At 41.3% G+C, this 14,094-nt stretch overlaps 1 protein-coding gene across 1 annotated transcript in view; it reads left to right on the top strand.

Moving 5' to 3' along the window:
• Positions 1-14,094, top strand: part of LOC126108671 (basement membrane-specific heparan sulfate proteoglycan core protein) — a 761,963-nt gene that overhangs the window by 675,139 nt on the left and 72,730 nt on the right. The window contains exons 62-64 of the mRNA XM_049913980.1: positions 1,877-1,973; positions 4,035-4,325; positions 13,253-13,444. Coding sequence (XP_049769937.1) covers positions 1,877-1,973; positions 4,035-4,325; positions 13,253-13,444 — 580 coding nt within the window. The remainder of the gene's footprint in view (positions 1-1,876; positions 1,974-4,034; positions 4,326-13,252; positions 13,445-14,094) is intronic.

The raw sequence follows: 14,094 nt of genomic DNA, 5'->3' as shown, positions 1-14,094 counted from the left end.
CATCAACTAAGGTATATCAACAAACAGTTATTCACATGGCTGAATTTTGAAGTGCACATTTTTCCCAATGTCACTGTTTAAACAATGTCTTTTGGCTTAAAGATGTAATTCTTCGTCATTTGTGAACCATTAACGCCGAATGGCGTCCGATCGGGAAAAGCGACCACTCTACTGGTTGGGAGAAGTGTGGCCGAGGTGGAGACTTTTCCCATCCGTTCATTTCTAATCAGTTTACCCTAATAAGAATTAGTTACTTCCGTACGTCACACATAATATTAAAGACTGACCTCTAAATCCATTCACATACAAAGCTATCATCAGGCTGCAGCCTCAGGTAAAATGTGTCAAGGTGCATTGTAAAGTCATATAACAACATGTGTGTCAAAAGCTTGACAAGTCTTTGTGACTTATATTCTACGAGGTTTCGAGAGCGTAGCCAGATCACGTTAACTTCTTACTGCAATGTTTCGGCTGCAACGATTCAGCCATCTTCAGGTGTCCACCAACGGACACTGCTAAAATTTGGCGCAGGGGCGCATGCGCGTTGGCAGCCATCACAGGAGCATTTTCTGTCAAAGTCCGCACCCTCTGCAAATACTGTTCCATCTGTGGCGTGCAGTTGCACGTGTAAAGATGAAACTACGTGTCCGCCCTCTGTCGGAATGTGCACTCGTGGCACTGAAAACAAATCTAAGATGTCATTATGAATAAAATGCTTTCTCTCAGAAGTAAGTTGAAAGCTGCTGTCACAATTTATAAGATCTTGTGCTAGATGTATTATTTCCACAGATTCTTTAATTACTGAATCCCAAAAGGATCTCACAAGGTGCAAGATTTTTGTGGCAGAATAATCCGTAGAGTATCCTGTGGTAAAACGAAGTTCAGCTGTGGCCAACTCATTGGGCTGCAAAAGGCAAGGGTGGCTCGCATATTCATCGCACCTTTCACGTATTGTACGTATCGTCTGACCTATGTAAGCTTTGCCACACGGGGAAGAAATTTTGTAAATTTTGGCCTTACACAATCCCAGATCATCCTTTACCAAACCGAGAAGAACAAAAAACCTTCGGCAGTCAAAAGGTTGCTGATGTATTGAAGGATCACCCTGGACTTGAATGGCTCCTTATCTTCATGATGTTGTGGATGGTCAAGTTTCTTCCTCCTTCGTGCTGTATTAATCGTATGTGGAGAGTAATTGTTATCTTTGAACACTAACTGTAGATGTTCTAGTTCCTTTGTAAGGCTGTCTCCATCATAAACAGTATGTGCTCGGTGCGCCAATGTTCCTGTGACTATGTGGTCTCATACGTCATAGTTATAAATTTGATTATAGTGGGCGTCAAGGGCTATATATATCCACACAGATTGGAACATCGGCAATGTAAGGAAAAGATAGATTGCTATTTACTGTAAAGATGACACATTAAGTTACAGAAAGCGTAACTAAAAGACACTTATGCAATAGCTTTTGGCCACAACCTTCATCAAAAAGGAACCACAGACAGTCATTCACCAAGCAAGCACACCTCACGCACACACGATCATCTTCTCCGGCAGATCGGACTGGCATTAATGTGTAAGTATTTTTAGTTGTGCCTGTCTACAAATTAATGTGTCATCTTTACAATAAGTAGCAATCTACCTTTTCCTTGCACTGTGTATGTTCTTTGGCCCCCATTTTCTCTCCATTTGTTTCTTCCTCTTCTGCAGTGACACTATTTACAGTATGTCAACTTCGTCATATATTCAGTGTTTCATTCCTACTCTGTACCTACTGAACCTCCTGACAGTTAACTATTGTAGTATTCTTGATGTATCTGCTACTGCTGTCACAAGAACAAATGCAATGAGTAAACAAGTGTCCATTCCTTTACAGTTCCAGGGCATCACTGTCGCTGATACGGGACGCTACATCTGTTTAGCAACCAACAGATATGGACAGGCAGAAGGTGCGGCAGAAGTGATTGTCGAAGGTAAGTTTTTGCAACGTGTTCTGCACTCTGTCCTGTGGAGATGCTGACAAGACGATTACCAGTCAGAATCAGTAATATTGAATTTAACCCTGGTGTTTTCTTTTTTAAACTTTTCCAGCACAAATCTACGTTACTAAATGGTTAGCTGGAGGCACAATCCCAGTTGCAGGTTGGCTTCCAGAGGCAAAAAATTGATTTTCAATATTTCTTACAATTATTGATAGAACTCAAAAATGCTGTCATAATCTTATTTTAAGTAACTTAAATAATACAGTTAGAAACTTTGCAAATGTCTTGAAGCAGCTTAAATTCGTCCTCACACAATACAGGGCAGGTAATGTCGATGTGGACACACACAGGCAAACCAGCCTCACCAGTGACAGCGGCCGTGTCACGTGGGATGAGCTAGTTAATGTGATTTGTGACTGCAGCACTCTCCAGCATCAACTGTCAGCTGTATCTGGCTCTGAAAACACAGAGTGTTTATGAAAATGGATGTGTGTGAAATTCATGCATTAGCTTTATTAAAACACACATTTCTCCTCTTGTCCATATGCTAGTCATGTTGCTCTATCTGTAGTATACGTAAATAAAAACTTCAGTATACATGAACATGTCATAGGACAAAAAAAATTCTGTGTCCAGTCAGTAAGGACATCAGCTTATAATACTTTACAAAATTGGACACACTCACTCCTTTGAGAGAATGCACTTATATTTACACAACATCGAATATTGCAGAAAATATTTCTATTAATTTAATAAGAAACTCTCACGACCTTTTAGAAAACATGGAGATGAAAAACAAAATTTGCGTACAGCAAGACACAAACCCACCACACATTATTTCATAACTCGGTGCCTCTACCAACTGTGCCACTTCGAACATCTATTAGAAATGACCTTTTATTTTGCAATATACTGGAGGCTTTAATGGCTGATTTTGTTATTAATTGACATTTAATTATAACAAAATCCTGCCAAGACCGAAGCATTTTTGGTGAATCCTCAATGCGCCATTACCTTAAAATGGTTGCTTTCATACCACGTGTGTTATTATACGAAAATAACTAAATATAAAAATTCTTTGATTGCCAGTATGACATTCCTTGTCATTTTGTTACATCAGATTGTACCGACAATGACACATTTTTTAGAGTTCCTCAATTTACTTAGAAACAGCATATAGTTGTTGGGTATAAGTTACAAACTGGAAACACAAATACAATATGGTATCTCACAATTTCTGCTTGTGATGCAGAGAGCATCTTTGCCTCTTATTGGCTCTACCTTTCATAGCACCTTGCAGAAATATCACAGAAGTTATTTTGTGTTTTATGTGAGGTAATGGCTCCTCAACATGAAATAACAGGAAATGACATCACAAAAATCATACAGCTCGATGTCAGCATTAGCTAGCTCTTCCCATGTGAGGATGGCTTAACACATGGTGTGCAACCCACACTATATTCACCCAGTATTTGTGAATGACAACATTCAGCAACTTGCGACAAACTTTCCACGTAATTTCAAACCGTTACAGAACTTTTCTTGCTGAAATGCCCCACAAAACAATGAATAGAAAAAAAAATTATGCTCATTACATTTTTGTCTCTTCACGCAGTAAAACTGCATAATCAAGTGTGACATTTTAATTTGTTACTTGTTTACTCCTAATTCTATACAAAACCCATTTTGCTGAGAGTATCGTCATACACCACTGCAAAATTACATACAACACCCAGTTCAGGAGATATGACATCATAAGCGTTAAGATGCATCAAAAACTAGCTTTCACTTAAAACAGAACACAAATTATCCAGACTGTGTTCATCCAGTGTTTGATAATGAGAGCACTTTGTGATTTATGACAAACTTTAAACATAATTTCAAACCATCTCCAAAATTTTTCTTGCTTGTACGCTTAACATCAAATTTAACACGTTAACTCATTTGCAATGTAAACAGATGTTCGAAGCTGTTTTATACGTGGGGGTTCGATTCTTTAAAGAATTAGGTTTTTAACGTTTTAAAGTACTTACATCTCTTCGGATCTTCCAGACTACGAGTCGCGCCCACCAGTAACTTCCCCGGTCCAGCGCGACCAGACGGCAAACGTGGGCAGCCGCGTAGAGCTGCAGTGCCGGGTGTCGCAGATTGCGGACAGGGGAGCCTCGTACAGCTGGACGCGCTACGACCGTCGTCCACTGCCGCCCACGTCGACGCGCAGAGGGGACACCCTGGTGCTCAACGACGTCCGGCCCGAGGACTCGGGTCGCTACGTGTGCACTGTGACCGAGGCCTACCCCGGCAACCGCCAGTTCTCCGAGTACATCGACCTGCGTGTCGAGCGTGAGTGACGTGCCTCGCCGCCCAGTAGAGTCCTCCCTCACCCTAATAGCTGTTCGTTTGTGAGTGGGCGAGCTCTCATTTCGGCGCCTGTAAGTCCGGCGGTGGCTCCTGTCGACTCCCTCGGTCACTTACGTGTGCACTTTGTCCACTTAGCTATTAACACTGCATCACAGTGTCGAACTGGCCAGTGTCGGAGATGTGGGAGTTGCCTAGTGGTGTTCACAGGTTCGCTGCTTGAGTATTACATTGTCAGCAGCCTGCTGCAAGTTAGCGTATAGTAACTGCACAGTCACTGTGAATGAGATGTTGCACATCTACGTTTACAACTCTGAGCCACAAGCCGTCTCATAATGTTCCATCTGCAAGTGCTGTTGTGGACAGTCAGTAAACCCCGTGTGAGTTCTACTTCTCTAATGTTTTCACTGTATTGATTTCTTTGCACGTATGTGAAAGGAAGTAACATGTTGCGTGGCACTTCCCAGAATGTACACTCTCAGAGTTTTACAGTAAATCTCTTTGCAACCCTGATGCCTCTTTCGTAGTGGCAGTACTTGAGAATGGGCCCCTTGTTAGGTGATAAACCCCAAAATTCTTCCAGTAACCTGTAGGCAGCCATTCACCTTCCCTACATGCTCATCCCATTATGTGACATTTTGCAACGTTATGCCTAGTTATTTAACCAGTATGAGTGACAAGGGGAGGGTCCTCAGGTGTGGGATCAGCTTTATGAAACCATCTGTATGGCAGTGCAGGTACTAAGTACAGCCATTCACCTAATGGATGCCCTTTTGAAAGTAATCTCAGAAAAGAATTTTGTTTGATGCACTCGAGCCTTAAAAATAGCAATGTTATTGAGATCGTTGGTGTAGCTTAGTGGTTAAGATACATTCCTAATGTGCTGAAGATTGTAGGTTGGAATCTTGTCAGGCGCTTCTAAATTTTTGTTTTTAAACATTTATTCAAATTACTTTAATCATTATTTTTCATTTAAGTAATTGGTTTACCACGAAGAAAAATGATCCTAATCCTACTCCTAATGATCCAACTCCCCAAGACACTATCCAAACTGAATCCTGCGTGGAACAGTTCCGTCCTCCGTCACAGCGGGACCCACCTCAAAATCACCCTCTCCAAACCTTCCAGGAATTCCTCACTTCCAGCCTTGCCTCTCAATCCTTCTTAATAAACCTTAATCCTACTGCCAACATAACCACTGCTAAAGCCCAGGCTATCCGTGATCTGAAGGCTGACCGATCCACCGTCATTCTTCTGGCGGACAAGGGTTCCACGACCGTGGTACTTGATCATCGGGAGTATGTGGCTGAGGGACTGCGTCAGCTTTCAGACAACACTACATACAAAGTTTGCCGAGGTAATCCCATTCCTGATGTCCAGGCGGAGCTTCAAGGAATCCTGAGAACCTTTGGCCCACTACAAAACCTTTCACCTGACTCCATCACCCTCCTGACCCCACCGACACCCCGCACCCCTACATTCTACCTTCTTCCTAAAATTCACAAACCCAATCATCCCGGCCGCCCCATTGTAGCTGGTTACCAAGCCCCCACAGAACGTATCTCTGTCTACGTAGATCAACACCTTCAACCCATTACATGCAGTCTCCCATCCTTCATCAAAGACACCAACCACTTTCTCGAACGCCTGGAATCCTTACCCAATCTGTTACCCCCGGAAACCATACTTGTAACCATTGATGCCACTTCCTTATACACAAATATTCCGCACGTCCAGGGCCTCGCTGCGATGGAGCACTTCCTTTCACGCCGATCACCTACCACCCTACCTAAAACCTCTTTCCTCATTACCTTAACCAGCTTCATCCTGACACACAACTTCTTCACTTTCCAAGGCCAGACATACCAACAATTAAAGGGAACAGCCATGGGTACCAGGATGGCCCCCTCGTACGCCAACCTATTTATGGGTCGCTTAGAGGAAGCCTTCTTGGTTACCCAGGCCTGCCAACCCAAAGTTTGGTACAGATTTATTGATGACATCTTCATGATCTGGACTCACAGTGAAGAAGAACTCCAGAATTTCCTCTCCAACCTCAACTCCTTTGGTTCCATCAGTTTCACCTGGTCAGACTCCAAATCCCATGCCACTTTCCTTGACGTTGACCTCCATCTGTCCAGTGGCCAGCTTCACACGTCCGTCCACATCAAACCCACCAACAAACAACAGTACCTCCATTATGACAGCTGCTACCCATTCCACATCAAACGGTCCCTTCCCTACAGCCTAGGTCTTCGTGGCAAATGAATCTGCTCCAGTCCGGAATCCCTGAACCATTACACCAACAACCTGAAAACAGCTTTCGCATCCTGCAACTACCCTCCCGACCTTGTACAGAAGCAAACAACCAGAGCCACTTCCTCATCCCCTCAAACCTAGAACCTCCCACAGAAGAACCCCAAAAGTGCCCCACTTGTGAAAGGATACTTTCTGGGACTGAATCAGACTCTGAATGTGGCTCTCCAGCAGGGATACAACTTCCTCAAGTCCTGCCCTGAAATGAGATCCATCCTTCATGAAATCTACCCCACTCCACCAAGAGTGTATTTCCGCCATCCACCTAACCTTCGTAACCTCTCGGTTCATCCCTATGAAATCCCCAAACCACCTCCCCTACCCTCTGGCTCCTACCCTTGTAACCACCCCCGGTGGAAAACCTGTCCCATGCACCCTCCCACCACCACCTACTCCAGTCCTGTAACCCGGAAGGTGTACACGATCAAAGGCAGAGCCATGTGTGAAAGCACCCATGTGATTTACCAACTGACCTGCCTACACTGTGAAGCTTTCTATGTGGGAATGACCAGCAACAAACTGTCCATTCGCATGAATGGACACAGGCAGACAGTGTTTGTTCGTAATGAGGATCACCCTGTGGCTAAACATGCCTCGGTGCACGGCCAGCACATCTTGGCACAGTGTTACACCGTCCGGGTTATCTGGATACTTCCCACTAACACCAACCTGTCAGAACTCCGGAGATGGTAACTTGCCCTTCAGTATATCCTCTCTTCTCGTTACCCGCCAGGCCTCAACCTCCGCTAATTTCAAGTTGCCGCCGCTCGTACCTCACTTGTCATTCAACAACATCTTTACCTCTGTACTTCCGCCTCGACTGACATCTCTGCCCAGACTCTTTGCCTTTACAAATGTCTGCTTGTGTCTGTGTATGTGCGGATGGATATGTGTGTGTATGCGAGTGTATACCTGTTCTTTTTCCCCCTAAGGTAAGTCTTTCCACTCCCGGGATTGGAATGACTCCTTACCCTCTCCCTTAAAACCCACATCCTTTCATCTTTCCCTCTCCTTCCCTCTTTCTGATGAAGCAACCATTGGTTGCGAAAGCTTGAATTTTGTGTGTGTGTTTGTGTTTGTTTGTGTGTCTATCAACCGGCCAGCGCTTTCGTTTGGTAAGTCACATCTTCTTTGTTTTTTTATATATAATTTACTTTGACAAAAATTATCTTATTACAAGTGATAAATTTAAAATATTCATTTTGGTCTCAATAACACAGATGAAGTTTTAAACAAAAGAATGGATTATAAATAAAACATGGATCAAAATATAAAATGATAACTGTGGAAGAAATTAAATCTAAATTAATACAAAGAAATAATGAAAACTACATGGACAGTTTCCAAATGGAAAATTGAATGATACGGAGAAAAAATGCGAGCAAATAAAAAATTAATAGATTGACACTGCGAAGGATTAGAAATAAAAAATTCATTTAACCCAATTAATTGAATAAAAATGAATTAATTTAAATGAAAAATGAATAAGGATGGATCCATAAATATTTACAAATATAAATTAAAAGTGTCTGATAGGATAAGAACACACAAACTTCAGCGTATCTAGAATATATCTTAATCATTACTATACACCACTGCTTTGAACTACACGCTTGTTGTTATTGCTACAGTGCATCATACAATTTTTTGTTGTCAGGGGCCCATACGGTAAATGGTTGCAGTGTGTGATACTTGGGACCTTAACCTAGATCACTGTATAGATGGTTTCAAAAAAACCACTCTGCCCCTGAGAAACTCTCTTTGTGACTCGAGCAACAAATTGTTAATATTGTCATTTGCAGTGACTCAAACTCTTATCCGTACGTAAAGTGAGTTGCCACTTCTTGCGCCATATATAAATTCTGCCAGTTGCCCTGAATCGACCTGAGGTCACTCTGAGACGATGGTTTCCCGTTCACGACATTTGTCATCCGTTAACAGTCTCAGATTGGTGACCATCTGTAGCTGATAAAAATTCACTCTTCTTCTGGTAAAGTTGAGCTGTTACTGAGATTGATACCAATGTGATCTGTGCAACAGCTGAGAGCTTGCCCACTCTATGTTGCTTTAGAAGTGCATAAGAAATGAAGTTAGCTAATACTAGTGCATCTCTGCTGAGGGTTGTTTTTGCATTTTTGAATGAGAACTAATAGGTAAAACAGTTTCTTAAACAGAATGTAAAAAATACTTAAATGCTGATGCCATGGTGTAGGCATTAAAATATTTAATACAAAGTGTGTGAGATTTTTAATCTATCCCTAAGCCACTTCTCATGTAAGTATTGGAGCACTGGGTAATGCTAACTTATGGCAAACTTTCTTTTCTTATCTAATTTGACCTTTCACTTTATCACTTTCTGACATTTTGTTTACATTTCCTTTCTTAGGTGTCTTACTTTTTTCCTCTTTTCACTAATCATAATACGTAACTTCTTACATACAGATACTAGATTCTAAAAACAGTGCTATTACCTGATGTCTTAGTTGCCTGTAAACGTTTCCTTACATAAAGTAGCTCTCACAGTGCTCCATTTTACCTTAAAACAAAAGTAACACAAGTATTATACACTCAGTGATTTGGTTCATGCAGTAACAGGACAGGTTTTACATTGTTCACCAGTATTGGCCACCACTGACCATAATCAGAACTAGGAAGGAAAAAGAAAAGAATATTTGTTTTAGTTTGTCAACTCTGTATGTACGAGACAAAAGTAAAATACACACTCTTTTCTTTCTCATTTCTAGTTCTGATGTTTCCCACTGGTAGTTGATACCAATGAACGATATAAAACATTTTCTGTGATTGCGTCAAATGAAATATTGAGTGTGTAAGTCGGTCACTAACTTATTGTCTGTATTCTCTGACGTGGGTTCACGTGGCTGACCGAAACCGTTTCCTTGTTGGAACTGAGAAAGCTGCCACGAGCCAAATGTTTAGGACGCTCTAAGTTTTCATTCATTGTGAGAAGTGGTTTGGCGGTCAAATAACTGGTGTGGTATTAATGTTGGACAGAGTAACACATTTTACAGTTCTAGAAGGTGCCACCATTCACACTTCAATACAACTTTTCAGTCACTAAGTACAATTGTAGTTCTAACAAATTTTATTTAATTTTTTGCATGTTTTGCCCTACGTTAACCTTTAATGATTTTTAAAATTTTTATTTGCTTCTTTTTTTTCCTTTCAAGGCAGCATTGATCATTGGTTTATTTTGTTTACCACCCCATTTTAAGTTATCCCATTACATGACCCAAACCCAAATATCCAACTCAAAAGCTGTTTGCTGTTTTGAACACAGATTTCAGAATTCGTGTGACAGGTAGAAGTGTTCAAAGGAAGTAAAAGTGAATTGTTCATCTGGAGTTGACAGTGTACGGGCAACGTGAGTTGTTCTTTTTAAATGACCGTACGTTGTGTATTTTTAACAGTAGAAAGTATTTAGGATATTTCCCCTGACAGTGACAGTGATAATGGCTTGATTGAGAAAGTGATCTCTTCGTGTGTTAACAGACGGTGAATTACTGAATAGGCTTCTTAACTCGCCTATATTGAAATTGAAGAAGATGTTTAGGATATGAAGACCTTGTTTATGGTTTTACAGTTATTTGTTTTAAAGTAGAAATACAGTTTCTCTGACATTTTATACAAAAGACGGGTGTTGAGGGAGGATATGGCAAAAAGTGAGTCAGGAGTTAGCCCAATGGAACAGAGTGAGAAATGGTGTCATCCACAGTTCTTCATTGTGTTTCGAATAAACACTACACGTAAAATGTCTGTCTGCTGTTCTTGTTTGCCAGTTATTTTGTTACATCAGAAGCTTCAGCATGTACAGTACATTTTTAAGAGCTTGAAAAATTCTTGGCTTGTAATTTTCAAAGTGGTGAGTGTGTTATGTTACTGCTGATAACCAAATGTGTTGTAAAAGCATGCCAGTTTCGGCTATGCAGCAAATAAATAAAAGTCTATATCTTAGTGTCACCTATAATTGAAGGAAAAAAGTACAGATTTGTGCTGTGATATGCATCTGACACAAAACGCAGGAATGTGTAAAGGCTTTGACAAGTATGGTAACATCGTATGCAGGAATTTCCAATTGTGTGGATAAATGCTGATGGCAATGGTCACCACAACAAAGCTACAAAATACAGTGTATAAAGTTGGCTCAGTGTTAATAACACATTTCAAGGTTACCAATACACATTTAATGCCTGTATTATCAAACGCTTGTGCTCAGTGTGCTTTGCCACCTTTGGTATAGCTAGAGTCTCCCTGGCTTTATCAGTGCAAAATCTGTATTATGTAGGTGATGAGTTAATTCTTCAGTGCCGAAATTGTACATATTTATTTCCAGTTTACCTATGAGAGACTTTCCACTGAGGAATTTAAGGGACATTACACATTACAGAATCTGTCAGAAGCAGCTTAATAGTAACGTTTGTTCTTAACAAATGAATTGGTTCCAGAGATTTCTGCATTTTCATACCAAGCATTTCTCAGTGTGAACCACCAAAAGACAAATATTACTGGCCAAAATTATACCTCAGCAGAGGTATGCTGGATGAGTATAATAAAATGGAACACTGTAGAGGGGCAATGCTTTGGCAGCTATTAATTGTGGAGACCTGTCCCTTCGCACAGATCAGCTTCTTGCTTTGCTTTTGCAATATCTGAGCTTTTTCTGCCCAAACATTGTGAAGGGGGAGGGGGCGGGGGCTTCTCAATGAAACGATGCTCAGTGACTGAACTGGTGACTTCAATAGGGTAATGTGAATGAATGACATGGATTGACTTAAAATGGTTTTTCCTGATACATTTTTGTCTAGTTCTTTGTTTAATAGTGATTAGAATGTCTCATGTAGTGGATTAGGAACCAAGAATTTATTTTTGAGAGAACTTAAAGTATTTTGGAAATGCTGCTTCTCTGGAAATGTGCATTAACTATAAAATTAACTGTACGATACAAATAACTTCCAAATCGTATTACCCAGAGGGTAATATTAATTCAGAACATCACCCTACGTAGACCACAATATGTTTACACATGAAAGAGTGGACTGAAACATTTATGTGATCAACTGAATTTCATTCCCAAGTAAATTAAATAAAACTATTTGTTTCCTGTTGTCAAAAAATGGGGCAAAATAAAGTTTTTTTACAAAAATGGAGATCAAAAAGCTGAAATTGTTGATACTATGAATGGTCTGAGGGAACTGTAACTGGGAAATATGCCTTTTCATGTTCAGAAGTAAGAAATTGTCTGGAACACTGTTAAAGTATGTACCATTGTTTATGTAACGAGTCATGAAAAGTAGGAGAAGTTTGTGTGTGTGTGTATATATATATATATTGGGACCTGCTGGGCTGGAGTTACAAGCTGATAATTATTGTGTCAGTGGCATGAAGTAGGTGTGGTCATCTCCAGAGAAATTGTCTGAAAATGTCTGAATTACTGGAGAAAAATACTTGTTGAGGTTAAAGAATGGGACACATCCTGACCTCACTTCATAAAGCCACATATTCCTTGTCATTTTGTTTTGTGCTAAGACAGTACAAAAAACAAACTGTTCACTACTGTAAAAGAAGTTGGAAATGTTGACTGTTGGGAAATAATAAAAAGGAAGGCCAACGTTGTCTCCAGATTCCACACTTGTTTTTATTATTGTATAACTTGGCTTCGGACTTCACTAAGGCACTGCAATGGGATAATTTTTAATTCACAGACCGTATCGAGTTAGGAATCTGTAGTGAGAGAACTCTTATGGACAGCCAAGAGAATTCTTTTTTTGGAGTCCCACCCGCTCTCGAAACAATTGATGAAAGGTGAATATCTGTGTGTTCAGACAGCTGTATCAGTTACAGTTTCAGCACAGAATTTTGTACACTGCCCGAGTCAGTAATTTAGATGCTACTATTGACCATCTTTGATCAAAGTGATGTCTAAACTCCAACCAGTCATTATAGGTGCATACAGAGAGACATTGGAAGTGTCTCGAGAACAAATTTTGATGATAATCGTGAATGAATTTGTAAATGATCGACGTTCCAGCAAGAGAAATTACCGACATCTTGACGACTGAAGAACGAGACCACAGAACCCGTACCACCGACTTGAAAAAAATCAATAGGATCCTGTACAGAAGTAACAAGTACTGTGTCACTGGCAAAAATAAAATATTTCTTATAGCCCAAGCTTTTGAAATGTTTCTACCTAAATCTTGATGACCAGATGGAAACTTGGACTGCCATCTTCCTGTGCTCAATGTGTCTCATTGGAGTCCAGGGGACATTGTAGAGCACAGCATTTAATGTTTACAACGTGTGTGGCACTTATCAAAGTGTTGTGTGAGAAATGAACGGATAATTTTGTCAGATGCCGGGGAATTGGGCTTCGATCTTCTGAGGCGATAGTAGGAAAATGACCGACGGAAAGCTGCAGCAGCCGTTCCACTTACCAGACTGGTTCCATGCCCTCCTCTCCCTCTTCCCACGTTCCTACTCGCTGGCATTCTGCTTTCCTTCTCACCCCACCTGAGGTCTGGCCGGTGTCAGACGGCCGACGAGTGTTTATCGGTCACTAACGCCTGGTGCCGCCACAGTGTACGCAGCGGGTGGGTGCTACTTCGCCCCTCCGGGCGTCTCCGGCGTGGCGGCTGTGGGCGGCTTCCAGTGCCGCACTGGGGAGTGCGTCCCGCTCACGGCTCAGTGCGACGGCCGCATCGACTGTCGCGACGGCAGCGACGAGCTCTACTGTGGTGGCGGACCTGCCGGCTACCGCAGGGGCGGACGGGGTTGGTTTTCCCACCTACTTTGGCTTCGGCCTGCTCCTCGTCTCTGTTTTCTCGTCGCTCGATTTGAGCAAATAGATTGTCTTCTCGGTCGATTTTAGGGTTGTGATGCCTCAAAAATCTCGAGGAGCTGGTCCTTCGGTCAGAAGTCTTAATGTAGTCTCGAGTGTTGAAAGTTGTCAGCCTGTTTTCCAATACCTTTTGTAGTCTCTAAGTTTTAACCGTCACTTCCAAAAAAAGCAATCCAACTCTGTTAAATTTGATTATATTTAGTCGCTTGATATGTGACAGGTCCTTCAATGATGACACATTTTTCCCAATGATGGGTGACTTTACAGAGGCCTCACTTGGAGAAGTCTACATTTTGGCTGTTATGGAAATGTTCCACGCCAAAAAATCAACAAATTATTGATATGAAAATGCCTACCGTGCAATGGTTTCTTCATCTGAGAAAAGAGAAAGTAGTCACTGGTGCCATTTCAGGATATTACAGTGATTACACAAGCAGCAAGCGTGGCTGTCCTGTACGGAATGAATTGGGCCATTGTGAAACAGGAACGCCCCTTCGGACAGCTTCCTATGACGCTTCGTGTTTCCATGAAAGTTGTTAGATTTTTGTAGTAATATGTTGAAAACTGATCCCTGATTGATTT

This window comes from Schistocerca cancellata, chromosome 11 (genome assembly GCF_023864275.1).
Source record: "Schistocerca cancellata isolate TAMUIC-IGC-003103 chromosome 11, iqSchCanc2.1, whole genome shotgun sequence".
Lineage (NCBI taxonomy): Eukaryota > Metazoa > Arthropoda > Insecta > Orthoptera > Acrididae > Schistocerca > Schistocerca cancellata.
Note: the sequence above shows the minus strand (reverse complement) of the source record. Positions and strands in the feature narration are given on the sequence as shown.